The 25372-nt window shown below is 49.2% G+C and overlaps 2 protein-coding genes across 6 annotated transcripts in view; both read left to right on the forward strand.

The window, feature by feature from the left end:
- Positions 1–6650, forward strand: part of DCPS (decapping enzyme, scavenger) — a 39151-nt gene extending 32501 nt beyond the window's left edge. Inside the window, exons 5-6 of the mRNA XM_079105315.1 lie at positions 4285–4395; positions 6242–6650. Of these exons, the coding sequence (XP_078961441.1) occupies positions 4285–4395; positions 6242–6508 (378 nt within the window). The 3' untranslated portion in view covers positions 6509–6650. The remainder of the gene's footprint in view (positions 1–4284; positions 4396–6241) is intronic.
- A 9684-nt stretch (positions 6651–16334) lies between these two features.
- Positions 16335–25372, forward strand: part of ST3GAL4 (ST3 beta-galactoside alpha-2,3-sialyltransferase 4) — a 47831-nt gene continuing 38793 nt past the window's right edge. For 2 of the 5 annotated variants that reach the window (XM_079105305.1, XM_079105308.1), the window contains exons 1-2: positions 16415–16475; positions 24452–24531. Coding sequence is in view for 1 of the 5 variants with exons in the window: in XM_079105301.1 (XP_078961427.1) it covers positions 24479–24531 (53 nt within the window). In the remaining 4 variants the exon portion in view is untranslated. Of the gene's footprint in view, positions 16476–16848; positions 16940–24451; positions 24532–25372 lie in introns of those variants that run through there. The other 3 variants (XM_079105301.1, XM_079105306.1, XM_079105309.1) reach the window with 3 other exon arrangements.

Here is a 25372-nt window from a genome sequence, read left to right on the forward strand (position 1 = left end):
ATGTTGCAGAGTGCTGTTCACAGGCTGGAACCAGAAGGGGCCAGGAAGGTAGATACTGGAGATCTGGCAGTAGATAGTGTTCTCTCTTTTCCAATTACACTCTTAGAGTAACCTGGGCTTTGATTTGCCTTTCTGCCCCAGGTGGGCCCATCTGGTTTCCATACCTTCACTGGTCATGAGACCCATGCAGAGGGGTTCTGGAGCCTGGGCCCTGGCTGATTCTCTGTGGAAACCCTACTTCTTGCTTTCTCAATTGTGGCCTGCTCTTCAGGACTTTAGGACATAAATTGAGCTCACCTGCAGTTTGCTTAGTTTTTGATTCATTGATTTCTAGAATTTCAAAGCTACTGCCCAAAAAAGGGGTCTAAAGGCCTGTGGTTGAGGTATAGGGACTAGATTTTGACTGAAAGCATCATTTATGTCTTGATGAGAGGCTCATGGTTATTCCCAAATGTGGCTCAAGGAGTGGTAGAGAATACAAAGAGTTTCCAGAAGTTGCAGCATGGAATGATTTATTAGAGCCAAGCAGGATCAATAAAGATAGCTCGTGAGTAGAGTGTTATAATGAAAGAGGCTAAGAGCATACCAGACCTCAGTCTCCTCTTCCCTTGTCCCTGTCTGGGCTACCTTCAGGCCTTAAGGGAGGGAACTTGGACATGCTTTGGAGGTAGTTGTAAAGCTAGCACAAGGCCCCAGAATTATGACCATGAGTTAACTCTGCAAACCCCCATCTTTCTTCAGGCAGCCTAAAGATCCTGAGTTGAAGCCTGGTCATGGGAGGTAGGGGTTGGGGAGGAGAAACTTTGGCCTCACAAAATTCTTGAAGACTAAAGAGCTTGTGACTGCAGGTGCATTGCAGCCACAAAAAGACAATAAAGATGAACTTGTACATCTCCGTTTCAGAAGTCCTGAATATATTTGAGTCCACAACACAGATGGGAAAGTCATCGGCCATCTGATCCAGGACTGGCAGGTATCTGCCTCACCTGCCAGTAGTACTGCCCTCTCTGTCCTTTTAAGACAGGAAAGGCTTTGGGAATTGCACTGGGCCCTCAGCCACATGACTGGAGCTGCCTGCCCTTGTGGGGTTACTGAAGGAGCCAGTTTAAATGCCATACCTTCCATGGTATTAATGCTAATATGATCCTTCTTAACCTTGCCTAATTCTTGCTTTTTTTTTTTTTTTTTTTTTTTTCTAATGGTGCCATATTTTAGTGCCTCAGATTCAACCTTAGATTCATGACTTGTGATGACATCACTGGACTTTTTTTTTCTTTTGGTTCCAGGGATTGAACCCAGGGGCACTTAACCACTGAGCCACATCCCCAGTCCTTTTTATTTTTAATTTTTTATTTTGAGACAGGATCTCACTGAATTGCTTAGAGCCTCACCAAGTTGCTGAGGCTGATTTTGAATTTACAATCCTCCTGTCTCAGCCTCTGGAGTTGCTGGGATTATGGGCTTGTACCTCTGCACCCAGCTGTGACACCTCCGAACTTGTTTGCTCCCTTAGAAGTTGGCAACATTCCCAGCAAGGAGACAGGCTTCTATTCCTCATCCTGGGGCCAGGGCCTGACTGAGGGGGAGGTGCTCCAGCATTTGTTTTGAGGAGCCTTCCTGGCACCCTTGAGTCTCCCACAGCTTCTCCTGGAAGTATATCTCCCTTCCTTCTTCCTATCCTTTCATTCCTTTCCCTTTCCCTTTCTGTTCCTTTCCTACTGAACCCCCTCACACCTGTACATCACACATGTGCTCTACCATTGAGCATAACCCCCAGCCCCTGGGATTATATCTTTATTGTCCTCACACCGAAACCTCTGTATTTACCCATTTATTCTTCCTTCCATCCCTTCAGTAAATGTGTATCAATTGCCTAATGTTGCTAGAGGTTATGCCTCCCAGAGCTTATAATATTCCTTCCTCAGTTCTCTTAAGAGATCACCCACTTTTTCTAATTTATTCATTTTGTTAGTTAATACGTGCCCACGGTAAAATTGCACATAGTATAGAGTATGTGCAGTGAGGTTAAGTTCCCTCAACCTGCCTTCCTCCATTTCCCTTCCCCAGAAACAACTATTGTCTATTGTTGCTATTTCTTTGTATCTCCTTCCAGGGGTAATTTTTGTATAATACACACACACACACATAATACAGACATATTTTGTATATATACACACACATGCATTTTTCAATTCACATAGTTTGTTCTTTAGTCCAAAGTTCCCAGACCAGGGAACTTCCTTTAAGTCACTCCAGAGGTCAAGAGATGGCTCTCTGATGTTCTAGTCATTCTCTGTCTTGCCCCTTGTCAGAAAATCATTGCTTTGATTTCACTGTCCTGCTTTATAAAAAGAGACTGACAGTATGTCTGTTTCCACAGAGTGGTCAGTGGGCTACCTTCTGCCAATCTCAGGCCCTAACCTGCCCCTTGCCTAGCTTTTTTCAGATCATTCCTATGGGCCAGGAAGCCCTTTGACTGCCTGCAGAAATTTTGGAGTCATGTCTGATAGCAGAGGTTTGTTTTTGTTCCCTCACCCAGCCTGTGAGCTGACACCCAACACCTGGTCCCATGCCTCATTTCATGCCAGTGGAGCAGAGAGATGTGATTTAATGTCATGTTTGGGTTTGTCAATAGACATCATCTAAAACAAAAGCTACTATTATTTAGGTATCCTGTGACAGTGACACGTGGTACAGCTGAAAATGTGCACACATTCACAGGTGCACACACACACACCCGCCCCCCGCCCCCTGGCCCAAGTCAAGTAGTTGTTTCCTGGTTTCTCCTTGGACTCCTCCCTAGTGAGAGAGTAGGTTTCCTGGGTACAGGCCACAGTAAGGAAGAAACTGAGGCCCTGGTGGGTTCAGCTGTAGCAGGGTCTAGCTGAGAGAACCCAGATTCTTATAACTCCAGCCAGAAAGAATGTGCATGACGAGAAGAGACTATTTCATGATTGGACATCAGGCAGTTGGGTCCCTGAGGATTTGACTGTGTGATTCATGGTCCCCACATCATCTCCATGAGGAATCCAGCAGGTCAGCCTGCAGGACTGGGCACTGCTGAATTCTCCCTGCACCTTGACCCTGGGAGTGCTGACCTGTCTGGCACATGAGTGTGATAACCAGGCATGGCAGGGTTTAGGGGAGCGGGAGGGTGTGGGAGGGATTTCCGTACAAGAGGAAGAGTTCATTTGCTCTCTGGCACAAGATCTTGTTGACTCTGGTTCTTTGCTCTGTTGTGACCTCCAGGTTTTCAGACAGGCGCCGTTTTCAGGAAAGACAGCAGGAAGGGCCACCCCTGAACTGTTGAGATAGGGGAAGAGAGAAATGGGCTAACTGCTGTGGTAGTGCTTGTTGCTGAGCTGGCCCCAGGCTCCCCTTTCCTCCTTCACTACCCCCACACATCCCTTCACGTGCCTTCAATTCCAGACAAGTTGGCCTGCCTGCCCCCCAACTTCTGAGCCTCCATTTTCACTTTTCCCTCTCCCAAAATGTCTTTTCTCCAAATCCTACCTCTGTCTTTCATTAAACCCACGCCCAGGGCTTCATGCTTATGAGCTAACACCCTAGTGCTATATCCCCAGCCCTATTTTTACTTTGAAACAGGGTCTCACTGAGCTGCTTAGGCTGGCCTTGAACTTGTGATCTTCCTGTCTCAGCCTCTGAGTTGCTGGAGTTATAGGCATGTGCCACTATGCCCACCTCCTACCACTTTTTCAAGACCCAGATCCCTTACCTTTTCTTCCAGAAGGTCTTCCTGGATCTCCTCAGCTATTAGGGGCCTTTCTTTCTTCTTTCTGTGTTTTGATCACTTTATGTCTTGAGGGTATAGCTCAGTGGTAGAGTGGTAGAGTGGCACATACAAGGCCCTGGATTCAACCCCCAACCCGCTCAAAAATCTGTTACACTTTGTCTTACAGTAGAGAGAGTGACTTAAGTAAATGGATTAGACTGTAAACTCCTAGAGGAAAAGAATCCTTCTTGGCTCTTCCTTGAGCCTCCCCATATCCTCCACCCTCCCCATCAGCTCTGAAGAATGGGTAGTACTGGTGCAGGATGTTCGTTAGAAGGAAGAACACACAGAAATCCTGTTCCTTAGATAATCCTACCAGCCCTGGGCACATGACACGAAGCGTGCCTGGGGATCAGTCCTGCCATGGGATCTCATGGAATGGCCATGGGGTTGCTGTGGGCCCTGAGGGTGGGAGTATCAGGACTGGCAGCCTCCCTGCACTGTCCGTGAGAGGCCCAGCATTGTTCCCATTTTCCCCTCGGTCTGTGCAGCTTGATGACCTGTACCTGATTGCCATCTGCCATCGCCGGGGCATCAAATCACTTCGGGACCTTACTCAAGAGCACCTGCCGCTGCTCAGGAACATCCTTCGTGAAGGGCAGGTGAGTTGCTTCACCAAACCACATTGAAGTCCATTGTCAAGTGCAGATTCCAGTGTGTTCCCTGGGCCTCTTTCCTCACTCTTTCCAGAGTCTGTCGTGGAAATGGCTTCTCTCTGGATGCCAGTCTTGAACCGTGTTCAGGCTCATTAAGTTGGTTCACAAGGCCCTTTGTACCCTGATCCTGGCCAACCCTCTAACTCTACTTTTCAGCTACCTTTCCTCACCTCCAGACCAGTGCTCCCTGCTTTTTTTCAGTAGGCTCCATCTGGTATGCCCCTCTAACCTCCATCCTACCCCAGGATCACCTGCCTCATGCCTGATAACCACCTTGTGCCAGACAGGTTTCTTGGGCTTTTGGGCACATGACTGTGACTTGTGCATAGACACATACCTCGTCTAGGCTGAGGGCAGGCTGGCTTCTGTAGCGCCTGATATTCTGGGATATGTTCTACCTGGAACATTTGTCTAATTGCATGAAATTTTAAGAGCACTAAAAGGAGCCCTGGGGGCAGGGGAAGATGGGAGAAGAATGACTGGGATCTTGGGTTGTGGTTGTGGCCTGACATTTTGGCCCTAACTAGCTGAGGGGCCTGGGACAGTTCATTTCACCTCTGTGGTCCTCAATGTCTGGTTGGGATCCCTTCTAAATACACCATTCTGTGAAGCCAGGCTTCAGCCCTTTTTTTGCCTCTGAAATATGTGAAGATATATACCTGTCACACCAGGAGCTGACAGCTACAAGAATACCCAGCCCAAAGAGAGCTCTGCCACTTTCTAGCCAGTGCCAGGACCTTGCCCAGACCCTACTTCCCTATGTCATTGTGCTCTGACCTGTTCTCCAACACCTCTCTGCCCATACCACCCTCCTCTGACTTGCCTTTATGTTTTTGGAGCAACTCATTTTTATCAGGAAGTAACCTCTGGATACCATCCGTGGCACAGAATGATGTCTTTCTCTTGATGAAACATTTGACCCACCCCTCCCTGCCCTTCAGTCTCACTCCAACAAACCAGCCCTGCTTCTCCCAGGAAGCCTTTAGGGTGCTTTGGGCCTGGTCTTACCTTGCTGCAGCAATCCCTGGGTATATTTTGAGCACTAGACCTGAGGCTTTCTCTTCTCCTTTGACCTCCTCAGAGATCTGCCCATGAGGGAGATGAGTATCTTATCCTAATTCCAAGCCTTGGGGGCTCCTGAAGGAGACAGGGAAGGTCAGGGTAGGTAGAAAATGACTTCCCTCTGAGCAAGGTGGAGTGGGCAGAAGGAGCCTAGGCCAAAGTAAATGCTTTCCTCTTACACAAGGAGCCCAGCTGCTGCGCTCTGTCTGTCTGTGGGTAGCCCTTCCCATGCCCTCTCCCGCACCCTTTACCTTTCACCAGATTCTTAGCACAGCCCCATCTCTGTTGTTTCTAAGCCTTTTTCCAAGAGAGTAAGGCTTCCTCCCACCTACCTCATGGTTTATCAAGGGCTTGCAAGTTATCCAGGGGAAGGGACATTCCCCACAGTCTCGGGAATCTGGGCCCTATACTTATAGACACTGGGACTTCCTAGATTCCCAAACGAAGTAGTGTTTTATCAGGGTTGGGTTGGGGAAGGCTGATTGAGAGCAGGTCCCCTTCTGTTGAGAGAATGAATGTCTCAGCTGTGTTGCTGCTGCCACCTGCATTTATTGATTTCCTGTACTGGAAGGCAGAGGCGTCTGAAGCAAGCAGAGAGTCATTTGGAAGGTTTTTGTAAGCTATCCCAGGCTAGCCCAGGGTGAAACAGGAGGAGGGGTTGGGTTGGGGGACCTGGCACTGACTGGGGGGCAGTGTAATGACCCTTTCTTGCCTCCCCCTTTCTCATCAGGAAGCCATCCTGCAGCGCTACCAGGTGAAGGGAGAACATCTCCGTGTGTACCTGCACTACCTGCCCTCCTACTACCACCTGCACGTGCACTTCACTGCCCTGGGCTTTGAGGCGCCTGGCTCCAGTGTGGAGCGGGCTCACCTGCTGGCCGAGGTGATCGAGAACCTGGAGTGTGACCCCACACACTACCAGCAGCGCACGCTCACTTTCACCCTTAGGGCTGATGACCCCCTACTCAAGCTCCTGCAAGAAGCCCAGCAGCCCTGAGTGCACCAGGAGAGGGCACATTTGTTTGTGATTTGAGGCAGTGTGGAGGCTATGTTTTTATCTCCACGGGGTTTTTTTTAAACATTTATTTTGTACTGGCTTATTCCTTGTATGTGAATAAAGTACTAGGCTCATCTGTGAAGGCTGATAGCATGGTCTTGGGAGGCAGACGGAGAAGAACAACAGTTGGACAGAGCAGGCGGGAAGGTCCCCAGACGTTTGGAAAGTCAAGGTTGTGGCTGCAGCTGGAGAGTGACGGTACCTTGGCAGGGTGCTGAAAGCTTGCTCCAGGTTCCCGTGCTCACCACACATGCTTGCTCTCCTTCCTATTCTGCCACCCCTCCCAACTGTCCTTTGGGGAAGTTCCCCAAAATACCAAGTTCAAAACCTGTCCGGAAATAGTCAATAGAGGCTTTAGATGCCACTTCCTCCTTCCTTCCCCAGCACTGGTGTCACACCCTGCATGTGCCTCAACCCTGTAGATAAACTTGTTTAGGAGGATGGGGGATTGATGCCTGGAAGAGGGAGGATTTTAATGAAAATCAGATGATGCAAGCCCCAAAAGCCTGCCTTTGCCTCTGTAATTTGGTCAGCGAGTTCCTGGCCTTGAGTTTATTATCTAGGCAGGAAGACAAAACACTCACATGGAGCAGCCAGAAAAGCGAGTGCAAAACAGTGTTATCAGCAAGGGCAAAATGATATGGTTGCGGTTGAGTACAAAAGCTCCAAAGGGGCTCTGGTTCAGGGTGTGGTCAGTGCTATAGGTTCATTAGAATCTGGAGGCCAGGAAGGGACCTTGACTAATCAGAGAATGATGACCAGCCATGAAGCCATCGGGGCATTATCTAGAAAGGGTGACACCTGCCTCTGCCCCAGCAGAGCAGGAACACAACATGCACACGAGGTCACTCTCCAGCACAGAGGACAATTGCGTCACATTGCTAGAGGGACTGGCATTTGTTCTTTGGTCAGGGTAGAACTGAGGCTAACGTGACAGCAAAGGAAAACATTGGGCAGAGGGGTGGCTGTCACTCTGCATCTCCTGGTTTGGGACCCAGGAGGCCTGGATTCAGAGCCCAGCTCTTTAACTTGTAGGTGAGGCCTCAGCAGGTGGCCCAAGTGCTGCACCTGCTCCAGACCCACACCGCCTGCTGTGGAGAGCAGGACTCGGACCCTGGTGATGACGCCTGGGAGTGAGTGGCCCCCTGACCCAGCCTTCTCTTTAGCTCTTCAAGAGTCCCAGAATTAGGTGGTGAGGAACTCTTTCAGGTAGTGATCAAGGCAGGTGGGTTTCTCAGCTGCCACTCATGGCCACTCTGCATCTGACCAACAGTTTCCTGGACCTAAAGCACGAACTCTTGAGGGCAGGACCACAGGTCACTACTGGGCTTTTGAGGGTGGGAACCTGGCCTGAGGGCTTCTCCCAGACTGGTTTCCAGCTGGAAGGGCTGCTCCCCAGGTCTCAGTTGCTCCCCCTCCAGGCACAAGAGAAAAAACTGACCGCCCTTCCCTCTGAAATCAGATGGTCCTGACAAGCAAACACTGTTGCCAACTTCTGTACTGCAAAGGTGCCAAGTGAGGCCTCCCTCCAGAACACACACTCTTGCCACATCACGTGCTCCCCACTACCCACCCCAACTGTGCTGCTTGTGAGTCCAGGCCCCCAGCTTGGGCTGACCTTTATGTTCCATGCTATCATCTCATGTGTCTGCCCCATGGCTGGTGCCTGGTAGGAATTTGATGGCTGGAGGCATAAAATGGAAGAGGAGCCAGGTTCAGTGGTGCACACCTGTAATTCCAGCAACTCAGGAGGCTTCAACAGGAGGATTGCAAGTTCAAAGCCAGCCTCATCAACTTAGCAAGGTCCTAAGCAACTTAGCGAGACCCCATCTCCAAATAAAATATAAAGAATAGGGCTGAGGATATGGTGAGTGTCCCTGGGTCCAATTCCTGGTTAAAAAACAAAACAACAAAAACCCACCTGTGATGAGGGATGAGCCATACCTCTTGCAGGACAAACCAAGGTAAGGGGTCAGAGCAGAAAGGGTAGGGAGTCAGGTCTGGAAAAGCCAGAAATGCCTTCCCAGGCCACAGATCCAGGCAGATAGAAGCTCACACCCTGGCTGGCTTTCCTGCAGATTGGCCAGTCCTGCCTGCCTTTTGGTTCATACTGCAAGGAGGAGCCTTTCTGGGATAGTGTCCCCTCCGCTTCCCTCAGCCTCAATTATCTTCCCAGCAGCACAGAGGGGTCTCCTCTCAGGACCTCAGCACTTATTTTTCTTATTCTGAAGAGGATGAGCCTTTTCAGGAGTCCTGGTGAAGGGCTCTCCCTCAGCCAGCCAGCACTCTGCAGCTGCCTCTGCAGAACTAGGACTCTCCTCGGAACACAGCACCTTTCAGTCCCATCACCCGCCATGCCTCTTCCCATTGAGGTTCCTACCTGTCATCTGGCCTGGTACTGGAGGTGCAGAGAGTTGACTGTTGTGCAGAGTACTGTCAAGACCCCCAAAGCACTCATATATCTTTTTAGTGTAGCCCTTCCCCTCAAACTCTCCTGCATGACTTGTCCAGGTAGCTTCATGTGCATCACCTCTTCTTATTCCTACTTGTAACTATTGGTTTGTCTGCCTTCTCCACTGGCCTGAAGGTAGAACTTGTTTCAGTTATCTCTGTCTCCCTAGTACTTAGGATACTATCTGGCTCAGCAAAGCAGAATTTAAAATTTATCAACATTATAATGCTTTACATTTATTTCATGGAACTCTCCTTGTTTCCTTTTACAGATAAAGAAATAGGCTCAAGATGCTTTGTGCGATGTTATGGGGTGTATGTTAGCTCCAGGAAGCAGAGACTTCCGGTCCTTTGTTCACCATTTATCCAGGATCTAGGACAGTTCCTTGTCCATAGTAAGTGTTCAATGAACACGTGGTGAGTGGAAGAAAGGAACTGGGCTCTGAATCTAGGCCTCCTGGTTCCTGGACCAGGGAATGCGGTGACAGCCACTCCTCTCTGCCTCACGCTTTTCTCCTGCTATTACTTCAGAGAGTGCAATAGCCTGCCTCCTCTGTGAGAGCTTCCCCAGCAAATACATTGTCCTCAGCTTTACCTTGACCAAATAGCAAACACCAGGCCCTCTGGCAGTGTGATGCAGTTGTCCTCTGAGCTGGAGAGAATGTCTTCATGTGGGTGCTATGTCCCTCTGCCAGAGCAAAGGCAGATGTCACCCTTCCCAGATAAAACCTGGACAGTTCTACAAGTGGCTTTAAGCTCCCAACACATGGCCTACTTTGTTCTTGGCTTGGTTTGAGAAAGAGGGAAAGAAGCAGTTGCAGGCATGACTGCTATTGTTTCTTGGCTTTTGTCCATTTGCCCCAGAGTTTCCTGAGAGAGCAAAATTGCCATTTTTCAACATGAAACTGAGAAAAAGAACATATCCAAGCTTCACTTTTCATGTCCCTGTTGGATAAAAATCCCCAAATTGAGAAACAAATCACAAAACAATTATAAAGTAGTATTTGAAAATGTTTCTTTCATAATACTTTCTTATCCAAAACATTTGAATACAGGCTTCCCTTGTTATCTAGGTGAGTTTGGTTCCAGGACTGGCCCCACTCCCAAGATGCCAAAACCCTCAGATGCTCAAGTATCTTATATAAAATGGTGTAGTACTTGCATATAAAATATTTTTACCACTGGACATGGTGGCACACACCTGTAAACCTAGCAGCTCAGGAGGCTGAGGCAGGAGGATGGTGAGTTCAAAGCCAGCCTCAGCAAAAGCGAGGTGCTAGGCAACTCAGTGAGACCCTGTCTCTAAATAAAATACAAAATAGGGCTGGGAATGTGGCTTAGTGGTCGAGTGCCCTGAGTTCAATCCCCAGCCCCACCCCCCCAAAATTGTATACCTCTGGATTACTAATAATATCTAGTACAATGTAAATAGTTGTTATACTGTATTGTTTAGGGATAGTGTCAAGGAAAACATGTTCAGTACAGATACATTTTTATGTATATATTTTATTTACTTATTTATGCAGTGCTGGGATCAAGTCCAATGACCTCATGCAGGCTAGGCACACACTCTACCACTGAGCTAATCACCAGCCCTTTCTCCAATATTTTTCAATCTGAGGTTGGTTGAATTCACAGATGTGGAACCCATAATATTCATGAGGATTATCCAGGGGAGAAGTGACTGTATATCTATTTTATTTATGTAGGTCTACTAACTTCCTGCCCAGAAAGGATTCTTTTTATTCCAGAAATGCATATTTAATGTTAAAATGTCCTTTTTAAAATAAGAAGATGGTAATAATTAGTGGGAGTTGTTTTCTAAGTATCCTTACTTACAAAATAAATGTCAACAACCCGAAGCTTATTCCATTATAATTGTTAATGGAATTATATTGGACTCTGAAATCCATATCAACTTGAAGTTACCAAGTAAACACTGTTAGCAGGAACTGAACTGGCTTAAAGTGTTTCAATTGCAGTTTAATATAATAAACAGGTTTTGGCATCCAGCTTTTTAAAAATTTTTATTTATTTATCATTATTATTATTATTATTATTTTGCAAGAATTTGGACTCAGGTAGGGTTCCTAGGGAGCTTATAATTTCATATGGAACATAGGTATTCATTATAAATAATGACAAAAGTAATGACTGTCTTGAAGAGGTAGGGAAGTCTATGGGAGCCTAAACCAAAGAGGAACTTCATCTGTAATTTCTTAACTAATTTATCTATTTTAATTGACAAAAATGTATTTGTGGTGTATAACCTGATGTAACTTTGTATACACTTTGTATACCTTTGTTTACACTGTGGTATTGCTAAAGCAAGCTAACACATGCTTTACCTCACATTAGGTATCATTTTTTTATGGTGAGCAATTCTCTGAACCTTTTTAATTATACAATATGTTGTTATTAAAATAGTCACCATGTTGCACAATAGATCTCCCAAATTTATGCCTCTTATCTAACTGAAAGTTTGTATCCTTTGACCATCTCTCCAGTCCACTCCCTGTAGGCCCTGCTAACCACCATTGTTTCTGTGAGTTTGACGTTTTCATATTCCACTTATAAGTGAGATTATGTAATATTCTTCTTTTTGTGCACTCAACTAAAATTTGATTATCATCAGACAATGACAAGCACAAGCAAAGGTTCACAAGTCAGTGAAACCATGGCTCTTATGAGTAGAACTCAGAGCTAAGCTCAGCATGGGGCACACACACAGCAAGAACACTAGCCAGTTTTCCTTCAGAATCATATTGAAGAAATGATGGATTGTGGTGGAGCACTTGCCTAGCATGCCCTGGATTCAGTCCTTAGCACTGGGAGACAAAAAAAAAAAAAAAAGACAAGACAGCCAAAGCTAAGGGGGAATTTTATAACATTCTGTTTCTCTTCTTCTTGGAAAGCAGAGTGGTCCCATGGCTCAAGCATAGACTCTGCACCATAACCAAGTATGATCTTGGGCAAGTTACATAACTCCTCATAAAATAGGTATGATAATAGAGCCTACCCTATCAGAGAGGTGTTTCAGAGGATTAAAGAAGAGGATTTAGGGGAACAGTACTACCACTCAGTAAGTATGAGTGATATTTTTCTGCTGTGAGTAACCAAAAAGGATGTAATCAGAGATATTTTGACTAGATACTTGCTATAGCCTGAATGTGTCCCCCTAAAATTTGCATCACAAGGTGACGGTATTAAAAGATGGAACTTTTTGGAGATAATTAAGTCATGACAGCAGACACATTAGGAATGGACTTACTGCCTTATAGAAGAGACCCCAAAGCCAGGTGTGGGATTACACACCTATAATCCCAGCGATTGAGGAGGCTAAGGCAGGAGAATCATTAAATTCGAGGCCAGCCTCAGCAACTTTGTGAGACATTGCCTCAAATTAAAAAATAAAAAGGACTGGGGATATGGCTCAGGGGTTAAATACTCCTGAGTTCAATCCCTGGTACCAAAAAAATAAAAGAGACCCCAAGAAATCCCCTGCTCTTTTTAATCATGTGAGGTGACAGTAAGAAGTCCATAAAACAGGAAGCAGGCAATCGGGCACCAAATCCAGCACCTTGAATTTGGACTTTCCAGCCTCCAGAATTGTAAGAAATAAATTTCTGTTTATAAGTCACCTAGTCTACAGCTTTTGTTATAGCAGACCAATTCATCTAAGATAATATTAAAAATAATTTTGTGATTAGAAGGCCCATGAAATCCTAGATGATGACGCAACCCAGAGATCTGGTTTGGTTTGGTTTTTATACTGAGGATTGAGCCTGAGGGGTTCTTTACTACTGAGCTATATGCCCTGTCCTATTTATTGATTGATTTTATTTTACTTTATTTGATTTTGAGACAGGGTCTCTAAGTTGCTGAAGATCTTGCTAAATTGTTGAGGTTGGCCTGGAATTTGTGATCTCCTGCCTCTGCCCCCAGAGTCCCTGGGATTACAGGTGTGCTCCACTGTGTCTAGTCTAGAGGTTTTAAAGGAAAGAGCAAGCCATAAACTTTCTGTGGTTAACTGATTGTGGCCTAAACTGAGGCAGAGGCTGCATGAATGACTTCTTGGGATCTCCTCCAGCCTAAAGGTCCCGGAATGCATTTTAGCCTTTGCCTACTGGCAGGTGTCTAACTCTGCGACCAGTGACATTCCCTGCTATTGAGAAGCCTGGGAACAACTCAGCTCTATGGTCCAGCAATAAATCTGATAAAATAGGAGCTGAAATACCATCCTGGAGTTACTATTTTTAAAAGTGTCTGAGATGCCGGATTGAGCTCACTTCTCGTTCAAACGGCATCTTGCTGTTCCCTCCTCCTGGTGGGCAGGATGTTAACGTGGCACAGGAGAGGGACAGCAGCCAGAAGCCTGGGAGGCACATTTGTCAAGCGTCTCCTTGCCTGTTGCCCACACCCACTGTCTTCCAGGGAGTTGTTGCAAGACCAGGCCTTCCTAAGTCTAGATGCACCTGTGCCCCTCCCATGCCTTTCTCCTCGGTCTCCTCCCTCTGCTCTGGAGACACCTCTGGTTGCCCTAGCAGAGAAGTGCCCTACCACATTCACCATAGGAGAAACTCAGAAGAGGTAAAAGGAAGGTAGAAGAAGTGGGAACAAAAGTGGCACTGCTCAGAAGTGAACTGGGACTCATGTTGTTCTCCATTTGTCTTGGCTCACCCTTGCCACAGCTGATCTCCAAGAGGAACAACAGTTCCCATGAGACAAGCCCTGCTTACCCCATCACATTGGCTCTTGGTAAGCACTTGTAATGTCCTGTAGACAGACCAAAGGAGTGCAGTGGAGTTGGGAGGGGCTCCAGAACATAGTGCCTGGGATCAGAAAGCACCAGAATCACTTTCCTCCTGCTTCACAGATACAACTTTTAGGCAGAAAGCTAATGGCTATGCCCTTAAGAACTGGAGGGGAGAGGTAATGATAAGAACACTGGAGGGTATGGGGAGGGTGATCAGAATACAGTAAGCTCCTATCCCAGCAACCAGACCTGGGATACACTGGGGTGAAGAACCTTTTATATTAAAATAGGTATTTCACCTGCATATTATAGCAGTTATATATAGCATATTATGTTTTCAGGACAAATTCACCTCCATTGCCTCATTTAATACAACAACAGCCTTTTGAATAAGCTCAGTTATTTCATTATTTATTTATGTATTTTCTAGTAAGAAAACTACAGTTAGTTAGTGGCAAAGGCAGGGTTGGAACTCATGTCTCCAGGAGTAAAACGCTGACTAGTTTGATTTCCTGGCAGAGTGAATTGATATGGTTCTTAGCAAGAAATGCAAACTGTTTAAATCTAATTCATCAAAGACTTTGCCAACTTTGAAGGGCAGGCTGATATTTGGATAAGTTCTGCCAGACACATCTCATAACTTAGGACAGTTGTCTTTTCTCTCTGGGTCAGTTTTCTTTCTGTAAAACAGGATTCTTCCTTCTTCCTCCTGACCTGCCCAAGGAAGAGATTTAGTCATTGTGTTCTCTCTATCCAGTCTTGTTCCAGATCCGAACATGATATGCAATAAATATCAGTTGAATGACTGACAAAGCTAAAGGCACACTCAAATAAAACTGAATTAGGCATGAGTGAAATGCCAAACAGCTTCTGCTCATGCAAAGTATGATTCAGGATGGAACAGTCACTACCTGTGGAAGAACTTAAAGATGAACTTGCTTCACTTTATTCTTGCAGAATAGAGCTTGCTTTAGGGGTTCTCAGTATGTGAACCCTCCAGCTTAGCTGTACAGGGTTCATATATTGAGCTGCCACTTCTCTAAACGCCTCGTACTAACTGTCAGTTACATTTTGCACTTAGTCACATCCTGTCCTGCCTTATTTGTTTTTTGGGTTTTTTGGGGGGAGGGGTGGTACTGGGGATTGAACCCAGGAGTACTTTATCACTGAGCTACATTCCCAGTCCTTTTTATTTTTTTATCTTGAGACAGGGTCTCAGCTTAGGGCCTCTCTAAATTTCTGAGGCTGACTTAGAACTTGTGATCCTCCTGTCCCAGTCTCTTGAGTCGCTGGGATTAGAGACCCATGGCGCCAGGCTGTCCTGCCTCCTTATTCTTTTTTTTTTTTTTTGGTTGGCGAGGACGGGATTGAACTCAGGGGCACTTAGCCACTGAGCCCCAGCCCCAGCCCTATTTTGTATTTTATTTAGAGACAGGGTCTCACTGAGTTGCTTAGCACCTCGCTTTTGCTGAAGCCGGCTTTGAACTCGCCATCCTTCTGCCTCAGCCTCCAGAGCCCCTGGGATTACAGGTGTGCGCCACGGCCTGGCATCCTGCCTTATTCTTTAAGAGAGCCCAATGCAAGCCTTCTCTCTGTGGCTGGATGGTAAACTTCAGGGGACAGGGGCTGAGTCTGACTCATCTTTAGGGCAGAAGAGAAGCTATTCTGGTGCTTTTTTTCTACTTGGCACTACTGGTGCCTCCAAACCCAAAGGTTTTACACTAGGGGCTCGAGAAATATCATGCTATCCGGTCAAAGCAACCATAAGAGGAATGGTCCTGCGTGGTGATTTCTGCACTGTTCTCCTTCAGTCTGCGTGGTTCCCAGATTTACTCCAGAAATGTCAGGGCCCAAGGAACCAGGGTCAGGGGTTTATTGGAATTTCCCCCTGGAGACAGGATGTCTGAGCTTTAAGTAAAACTGGAACTGAGAATCTTTGTTAGGCCAAGATAGGGTCTGCAAGCGGAGGGGTGCAGAGGGAGCAGTTTGGGGTGACAGGTCCAGACTGGGGTAGGGGACAGCCCACAAAGTGGTCCCGGGCACCTGTCTGCCTTCAGTGCATGGCGGATAAGAAGGCAGGGCTCCCAGAACGCGGTCCTGCCTTCCCTGCGCCTCGGTTTCTCTAATGAGGGAAGGACGCAGTTCACCGCGTGGGAGAGCAGAGAACCCTCCGATCTCATTGTTCCAGGAAGGGTGTGAGAAGGCTGCGCTGGGCAGACCCATCCTTGGAGCCACTCACAGGCAGCGCCTACCCTGGCTCTGCCCTCACCCCATCGGTCTGCTCTTCCACTGCTCCGCGCCTACCGCACCCCGGCACCCTTGCCTGCGTCTCTCCGGCCTCAAAGCCTTCCAGCTATCCCAAGCCGGCCGCCCGCGTCCGCCCCGCCCGCGCGCGGCATCGCCCCCGCCCTTCCTCCTCCTCCACCCCGCCCTTCCTCCTCCTCCCCGCTGCTCCGGAGTCGGCTCCCCGGCAGTGTGCGCAAGCGTGTCCGGCCCCTTCCCCGCCCCCCGCCCGGGCCCGGGCCCCGGCCCCCGCCTCCCCTGCAGGCGGACTTGCCTGCTCCCAGGCCGGCCCCGCGCCCGGGACAGGGACCGAGCGGAGCGGAGCCGCTACGCCAGCGCTGCGCCGCCAGTCGGTGCGCCTAGCGGATCGGTGCTGTGCGCGGAACTGTCCTGCCCCGCCCCGCTCCACCCGCCTGGGTGAGTACGCGGCGGCCGGCACTCGGGGGCCCACGGCTGAGGGCGGGGAGAGCCGAGGGGGCCGGGGCCGCCTGGTCCCAGTCCAACGCCCCGGCTCCGGGAGATGGTCGGGCCCCGCACGTGGGCGCAGCGCGGCTCGGGGTTGGGGTGGGGCGGCCACAGCCCTGGGGAGCTGCTTCCCGGGGTCCCTTTCCCTGGACCACATTTTCGCGGGAAGCCCGATTCTCCTCGCTTCCTCGGAGTGATCAAACAGGACAGCCCTCTTCTCCGGAAAGTTTCTACCCCCCACCCCTGTGCCTGGGCTGAAGAGGCATCCCTCACCTCCAGCATTCTTAGAGCGATGAATGATTTCTCCCACAGCTGTCCCCATCAAGTCTGGGACATGTGGACTGGCTTTGCTGGAGGTGACAAGCTTGGCGGTGTCTGTGTGCAGGATTTGCAAGGTTGCTGAGCAGAGCCCAAAGGTGGGGTTACCAGCCGGATACTGTCGGTGCCCAGAGCACCAGGACCACATTGTGGGCGATCTGTGGACAGACCTAGACCACCGTGCTTCGAAGCTGACTGGGTGGTGGTCAGTGGAAAGGAATGGCTTTGAGGGAGGGTGGGCTAGAGCTCCAGGGGAGGAGGTGAGGCAGAGACCCTGGCTCAGCTATCTACTTTGGGTTACTCCCTGGGACCCCTGCTGGCAGGCAACTGTGGCCAGCCCAGAGTTGCCAACATGTCTGCCAGCACTGCCCCCTCCATTCCCAGTCCTGGAGGAGGCTTGCCTGGGGCTGTGTGTGGCCTGTTCTATTGCAGCTTCTTCTGTTCCCCATACTGGGTTCACAGGGCCTGGCTTGGGGGCTGCTGCCAGAATGCTGGAGGTGTAGGCAGTGTTTGGTGCCCAGCTATGCCCTGTCTGACCCCATGCTTTCCCCACCCCCAAGAAAGCCTGTGCTTTCCACCACCGGTGGGAAGCATGGTGTGGAAGCCCCATTCAGGCAGACTTGTTCTTTGTGGAACCTCAGAAAAGGACCTGGTATGGGCTGAGTTGTCACAAGAGACACAAACCCATGCTACTATGTAGGACCAGTCCTACAGACCCCACCCTCCCACCTGCCTCCTCTGGTCCTGGCATATGTCCACAAGGTTTTAAATGAGTTGATCAGTATTAAGTACTTGAAAAGTACTTGCAGGGAGGAAGAACTATAAGTGTTTGCTACTAGGACTATTTCTCCTACACTTACTCTCTAAAACTGCCATAAAATTCTAGAGGGTACCTGGGAGGTGCTGACTACTTGGGGCCTGGGAATTGACTATGGAGTTGTTTTGTTTTGTTAGGTGCTGGTCTGGGGATACCCTCTGCCCAAGCTGAGGTGGCCCTGCTTCCTCTACCTGTTTCCTGCTCTGTTCCTGCCTCCACTCTCAGAGTGCTCCTCATGCTCTATCTCGATTGGTCTGGGTGGGAGATCAGAGGCTGCTCAGTGGACCCTGGGCTCCACCAAGAAGTTGAGGGAGAACACAATTTGGGGCCAGCTTCCAAAATAGCAGCGTAGGTTAGGAGGGTGATGTAAATGGAATAAATTATGAAAGTAAATTAGGGACCATAAGTGTAGCTCAGTGGTAAGAGCACTTGCCTAGCACAAGTGCTCTGGGTTCTATTCCCAGCATTGGAAAAAAAAAAAAAGTAAATTCGGAGTCACCTGCTTGGACTTTGTGCTGAGAGGGCATCTTTGGCTTGGGAATGGGTTGCTCCTCAAACACAGAAGGGCTCCCCTTCCTTGAGAGTGAAGGGCCAAGGAAGTCCATGGAACCTTCTGGCCCGCTTTCCCGCTCCTTCCTTCCCTCTCTCCCTTCCCTGAAGCAGTGACTCACTCCCCACTCCTCAGAAACTGTCTTGGCCCCTCTAGTCTCCCAGCCATTTTAGACTCTTAGGATTTCATTTTCTGGGTAGAACCAAGAATCTACTCTTTTCTGAAATTGCAGGAAATCCTGGAAAGGGCCTCCCTTTCACAAGGAGGATCAGAGGCCAGCTCCTTGTCTGTGCACCATCTTGAGCTATGGCCTCCCTGCAGTTATGCTGCCCTGGCCTGTCATCTGCCCTTGCCTTGGGGACCACCCCAGGTCTCTGAGTCTCTTCTTCTTAGACACTGCCCCTCACCCACAGTTGCCCAGTGGAGTTGGAAACTCCTTTCAGAGGGTCTCAAGTTTTGCACCATTCATTGTAGGGAAGGGATCACTGTACCTCAGACTAATATGGGACAGTCGTAAGATATCTACGGGGTTCTAGTCTCTGGGCTTACAGAGAAGGAAGGTGAAGGAATGGGAGGGGACACGGGGAAAGGATGGAAGGTAAGGCAAGGGTTGTGTGGGAAGCCTGGACTTCCACTAGGGTCTGAAGGCCAAGCCTACAGAGTGCTATCAAGGCAGAGCTCACTGTCCCTGGAGATGGACCTTGGACACAGGAAGGCAGAACAGGTGGTAAAGAGTGGGAACTCCTGAGTTCACAGCACCTGCTCCCCTCCCCTGACTGCTTATTTACACCTGGCATGTTTTAGATAGTTCTCTGCAACAAGCTGATGCTGGTGTAGCTCCTGGTTCTTGTTCCCTGGCCCTCAGGATCTACCTTTCTTCTCAAGACCTAGGATCCTAACTGGAAGCTTTTGGTTTCCATGAGGAAATGGCTAGGGGCGGGGACTTTGGGTGATTGTAGTCATTATTATATTTCTCTCCTTTTTCACCCCTTCCCAGAGGTGCTCAGTGCTTCTGTATAGATTCTAAGCACGCTCCTGGCCATTCCTGGCCTCAGAATCTCCCCAACCCCTACCACACTCCTGGGGCGTGTGCGTGTGTATGTGTGTGCGCATGTGTGCACGCGTGCACCCGGGCTCACGTGATACAATGCAGGTGGAGGAGATGGTCCCATGTAGCCTCAAGTGGGAGAAGCAGCAAATAACACTGTGGTCCCAGCCAGATGCTAAACTCCATCAAAGGGTTGTTGCTTTTCTGGATGAGGAGAGTGGGTGTCTAGAGGTTTGATTCTTCGTTAAGTCTTGGTTGGTTTCTCATCTAAGGCCAGGAGACCTAGCCAGGGCCAGACCCCATCCCCATCTCTACCACCCCACCCCCAGATGCTGTCATGCAGAGAGATGATGTAGATTGTCTACACTCTGAACCCCGGGTTCTGCTTTTGGCCCAGCAGGGAGGAGGGTGCGGCTCTTCAAGACTGTGGTGATGTGTAGGTTGGCTAGGCCCTCAGTTTTCAACGTGTGCCCTGAGTGTGAGGAAGGCTGGGCTGCAGAAGCCCATGAGTGGAGTGGTAGGATAGCCCCATCTTCCACTTGCAGCTTCATTTAGGCCTGCGCTGGGGACTCCAGGATCTTGCTTTCCTGTTTGGGGGAAGTCAGCTAGAAGAGTCCAGGAAGCACTTCAGGGAGTGCCAGATCAGCATGCAGTTATTTCTGCATTGGTCCCAACCCCTTGTTCAGGGTGCAAGCTCCTATTGCTGCAGCAATGCTACTGTGCCCACGGTCTACCCTGTGTCATCAGCCCATTGCAGCATAGTAAAAAGTCATAATGAAAAGGGACTTAGCAAATCACAAAAGGAATTATCATTTATCAACCAAGCACTTATTAAAGGCCTGGCCTGATCTATTAAAAAAAAAAAAAGTGCTAGGCTCTTATTCACATCACTTAATATAAACCTCACCACCTCACCCAAACCCCCCAACCCTATTTTTTTTTTTTTTTTTTCAGCGCTGGGGTTTGAACCCACATGCTAGGCAAGTGTTCTACCACTGAACCATAACCCCAGCCTCAAAAATCTCTATTCTTGAGCCCATTTATAAGTGAAGAAACAGAGGCTGGGAAAGATTAAACTACTTGGCCAAGATCAGAGCTCATAAGCAGCTGAGCTGGGACTCAGTTTCAGGCCTGTTTCCAAACTCTGCACTTTTCAGCCCAGTTCTCAACTGTGCCCCTGAACTGGAGCTTTTCTTACCTGTTGGATTTGTGATGGGGGGTGGGGTGGGAAGAGGTCCTGGACTCAGAGGTATAAAAAGGGGTTTTCTCAAGGCCACAGTGTGTTAGTGACAAAGGCAGGACACAAACCCAGCCTTCTGTGTGCTGCTCTGAGCCTACATCATTGCCCTACCCATCGGAGCCCAGTCCCCTGAGCCCCTGAGTTGGGCTTGTCAGACTTCTCAGTTGGACAGACCAGGGTTCTCCTTCCATCCCTCTCCCTGCTGGCCCCTCCCAGCCCCCACCACGCCCGCTTTCCCGCCGGTAATTGCTTCCATCTGGCCCGCCTGCCGGCTCCTATTCCTTTGGAAATGCGGCTCCTCGGCCGCCCACATGGCTGCAAGGCCTCATCCGGCAACCACAGCGACATGTGGGGAAAGGGGGGGGCGCCCTATTGGGGTCTGGGCATGGGGAACCAAACCGGCCAAGGTGGCTTCTCCCAGTATTTGACACCCCTAGTTTCCTGCCAGGTAGGAGCGTTTTTTGCTGTACACCCCTTCCCGAGGGCTGGCTCAAGGTCAGAAAGGTTCTCCAAAGACCCCACTCTCCATCCATTGAGACCTCCTCTTGTACTTTGCAGACTGACTCAGCAGCTATAGCCCTCCCTGTTCTTTTGAGGTTGCTCACCTTCAATGGAGGGGTGCCTGTCAGGAGAGAAATAGAGACCACTAGGGGCACACCCTAGGTTCCCACTGATGGGAGTCTCTGGGGACTGTTGGTGGCAGAGCCCAGGGAATCCTGGAAGCTCTGGATATATGAGAATGGAGCTACTTGTTTCATTGATTCTAACAGAACAGACAGATACAGCCTCACATTTTGCCTGAATACAAAATCTGTACATCCTAATAGTGCATTAATATTCCACCAACTCACTTGCCTAAGATTCTGAAGAGGCTGAGAAGGGAGAGAGGCCAGCAGGGTTGTCAGGAGGGCCACCTGTACATTTCAGGGGCAAGCTTTTGCCTGTGGAGGAGTCAAGTTCCCGGTTACGAGAGGTCTTTGAGGATAGATCTGTGACCTTGATAGGGACAGAAGAGAGAAGATTCCGGCATTGGCTGGAGCATGTTTGTAGTGTAGAATGGGTTTGAACACTTTGAAGGTATTTTAGGATTTTGATGTAAGCTTTGCTGGGCTTGGTGGCATGCACTATAATCTCAGCAAGTAGGCTGAGGTAGCAGGATTGCAAGTTTGAGGCCAGCCTCAGCAACTTAGACAGATCCTGCCTCAAAATGAAAAATAAAAAGGACAGGGGTGGGAAGGGCTGGGGACATAGCTCAGTGCTAAAGCACCCCTGGGTTCAATCTCTAGTACCAAAAAAAAAAAAAAAAAAAAATGAGTTTTTAAATGTAAACTCTAGAAACTTATCTATCTTATTTGTTGCTCTATACTTAATGACTGGAATGATGACTAGCAATAATAAGTGCTCAATAAATGCTTGTTTGATGGATGAATGAAAAACAGCTCAGGTTTTCTACTATTGTCTTTATGCACTCCCAGCCCTGCCTCCTCCCTTTCTGAGGGCAAATTAAAAATAGCTTCCCCTTTGCCAGGTGAGTTGTTTATCAGAAAAAGGCCTGACCCTAGCGTGTGCTGCCGCCTTGGGGGACCTGATCAGACACCAGAAGGCAGGCAGGAGCCTTGGCCGGGCTGGGTCCTGAGGAGGACGTTCTTCCCACCCCAGGTCTGGCTGCTCACTTTTCTGTGCCTGTCACCCCTCTTCAGTAACCTTCAGGTCCCTACACAGACTGGTCCTGTCACCTCCTGTCTTTATGTCAGTCTTCTCCTTATGTGGAGCCCAAGAAAGACACCCCGGGAGTGCAGCCTCACTCGGGTGGCCTTTTTGGAGTAAGGGATTCACCCTTTTTGCTTCAGCCTGACCAACTCCACTTTCACTCCTGCAAACTGAGTTTCCATTTAAAATTTCTTTTGAAATGGGGACAGGGGGTTTCTTGGCTTGAAAGACTTTTTTTTTTTTTTTGAAAACCCCCACTTGGCTCCAGTGTGTTCTTGTATCCTGTAGCGTGCCACATGTATTTTTACCTCCTTGCCTTTACTCACACCAGCACTCCCCCGCCCCCAAGGCTTGCACGGTTTGGGTATCTTTGATAATGACCTTTCTAAATGACCAGTGTCCTTCAGCATCAACTCAAGCCCCTGTTTTGTGAAGCTTCCCTGAATCCCCCTGAATTTCCCTCTCCTGTCACATGGAGGGAATCTTGAACCTGGGGAGTCCTGAGTAGATTTCAGTGCCTCAGAAGCTGAACCAAAGGTCCTGGGGTAGGGCTTCTGGGTGTGATGTGGAGCCAGGAGCTTTGAATTTTGAGAGGCAGATTGTAGACTCTGAGCCGGTTACTTGCTTAACTTTGAGCAGAGTTCACAGCCTGTCTTTGTTACCTTTGTTTACGTCTCCAAGAAATTAACACTTCTTAAGAGATACCATTTCAGATAACATTCAGTGCCTGGAACCTAGTACTCTGTAAATGCTGGCTTTTATTCCAGAGTGGAATGCAGAGACTGAAGAGTGCCTACTTATCCTCCACGCGCTCCCCCCCCCCCCCCCCCGCCACCCCATGGAGCACGACAGGTGGCCTAGTATGCTTTCCGAAGCTATGTTATCTCAGGCAGGTCTTGGATTTGATTCGTTCTCAATCAGCATGTCTGTTCATTGGGGTACAGATAATGGTGTCTGATCCACTGCTTGAGATTGTCGTACACAAATGAGATAAACATTTTTCTACCTGGGAAAGACCTCAGAGCTGGGCTTATGGTCACTTGTCTCCTTCACCATTGTATCCCCAGCACCTGGTACCGCATTAGCTCTCAGTAACTGCTCCATAAATATTTCTTTTGCAGATGACAGAGTGAAAGCTCAGAAAAGACACTTAATTGTTCAAGGTCACAGTATCTCTCTCCCCAGGCAGGGAGGAGGGGGGACACTGCCCAGTTGAGCTATATCTCAGGAGTGACCCTGGTGCTCTTTACCTGCTCTCCCCCTCATGCCTTTTCATTCAGCCTGTCTCTTCTCCAGACCATGAAGTTCTGAGATTGTCGAGGCTGAAACCCCCTGGGGCATAGTGGACCCCTCAGACATGGTGGGCTAAGGCATCTGGTCTAGAAATGCCCTCTCCACTGACCTGGCCTGGCTGTGTCTAACTGAAAGGGTCAGATCCAAAGGGCTGGGAGCAGAGGGTATGATGATGGAGTCGGGGGCAGAGGCAGCATGGACCTTTCTCTCCAGACTTTCTGCCTCTTTTCCTTCTTGTCTCCACTGTTTCTCTCCTCCTCTTTTTCTGTCCTTTTCTGCCTTCCTTCCTTTTCTTCCCTTCTAGACAGACCTCACCTGCTCACTTTTTTTTTTTTTTTTTCCAGTACGGGGAATTGAACCCAAGGTCATGTGCATGCCAAGCAAGTGCTTCAGCACTAAGCACACCCGCAGCATTCCTCCCCTTCTCATCTGTCCCTCTGTCTTGCTTTCTACCTCTTCTCTCTCTCCTTCCCTTTATCCCTCTGCTTCCTGAATCCCTAGACCTCAGCATTTGGGTTGTCCTCATGGGAGATGGTTGGGTTCACTGAAATACAAGGCTTGGGTACTCAGGAGAGACTGGGAGTCCAAAGAGAGCCCCAGATGTTAGCAGGTCTGGAATTTTAGGGCAAAAATGACTTTTTTTTTTTTTTTTTTTGGTGGTGCTGGGGATTGAACTCAGGGCCTTGTGCATGCTAGGCAAGCACTCTACCAACTGAGCCATATCCCCAGCCCTCCAAAATTGACTCTTTTAGCATTTGGGTGGGGAAAGGGCAGTACCTGCTAAGACTATGCAATTCTGTGATCTCCATTACTGCTTCCTGGGCCCTATCCATATCCTTGGACATCTTGGGCATGTAGGCAGTATCTTCTTCTGCAGCCAGAGGGTCTTCGCAAAAGGGCTGTCAGATGCAGCTTTCCTGGCCTCTGACTTCCTTCACCTTCCTCTCCCCAGAGCTTTCCCGCAGAGCTACGTGCTAGGATGGAGGGAGCTGGCCAGAGCAGAGAGGAGGTTTCTATTCAGACTCCTGCCAGGTGAGCGCACCTGTTGTGCTTGGGCTGATGCATGTACTCGTGTGTACGTATGTACCTTGTAAGTGTGCAGACAAGTGTGTACACGCGTTATATGTGGGAGAGGGTATGTGGGCTTACATCAGTGTGTGGGCAGAACATGGGGTGCACTTGCACTGATTCATACCCTCCCCTGGGGCCTGGCACCGTGTTGCCTGCCCCTGGCCCAGAGCTTGTGTCCCTGTGGTCTTTGTGACTCTGGCTTTGCACTGTGGCTTTGTTCTGCCTTAGGGGGCCAGCTGGTCCCCTGCTGTGGTCCCACACATTGGTGACTGATTCCTGGCCACCCATTCAGCTGTCTGGGGGCCCTGGGGCCCGTGTTTGTCCCCTGTCTCCCCAAATGGAGGCGTGTAGGGGCTTCCTGCCCGGAGTCTCAACCCTGCCAAGGCGGAGGGAATGGGGAACAGCTGCGTTGGCTGATTCCGGCTCCGTATGGATTTGGTTTGACAACAAAGCTCCTCTGTGTGTTCTCAGGCCCCTTACATAACTGGGGGTGGGGCGGGGGAGGCAGCAGTAGGAGGTGGAGATGGAGACCAGGAGACACTAGAGTGGGATGGCTGGAAGGGGATAGGGACCAGGAAGAGAGGGAAGAGGGTGAGAGACCATTGAGGAAGAGGAAATGGGAGGAGAGGGGAGATATGTCTTGACCTCACAGTTCACTTCCTGCCCGCTGGAGTAGGACTCTAGGTCCCCAGACCTTTGCCAGTTAATGCTGTCGTCCTCTCCTGGGGCCCCACGGATCCTGGACTAGCTAAGGAGGAGGCTGTGGGACCTGTCCGGGAGAAAGGTCAGGTAGGGTTGTAGG

The sequence above is a fragment of the Sciurus vulgaris genome (assembly GCF_902686455.1).
Source record: "Sciurus vulgaris genome assembly, chromosome: 11".
Classification (NCBI taxonomy): Eukaryota; Metazoa; Chordata; class Mammalia; order Rodentia; family Sciuridae; genus Sciurus; species Sciurus vulgaris.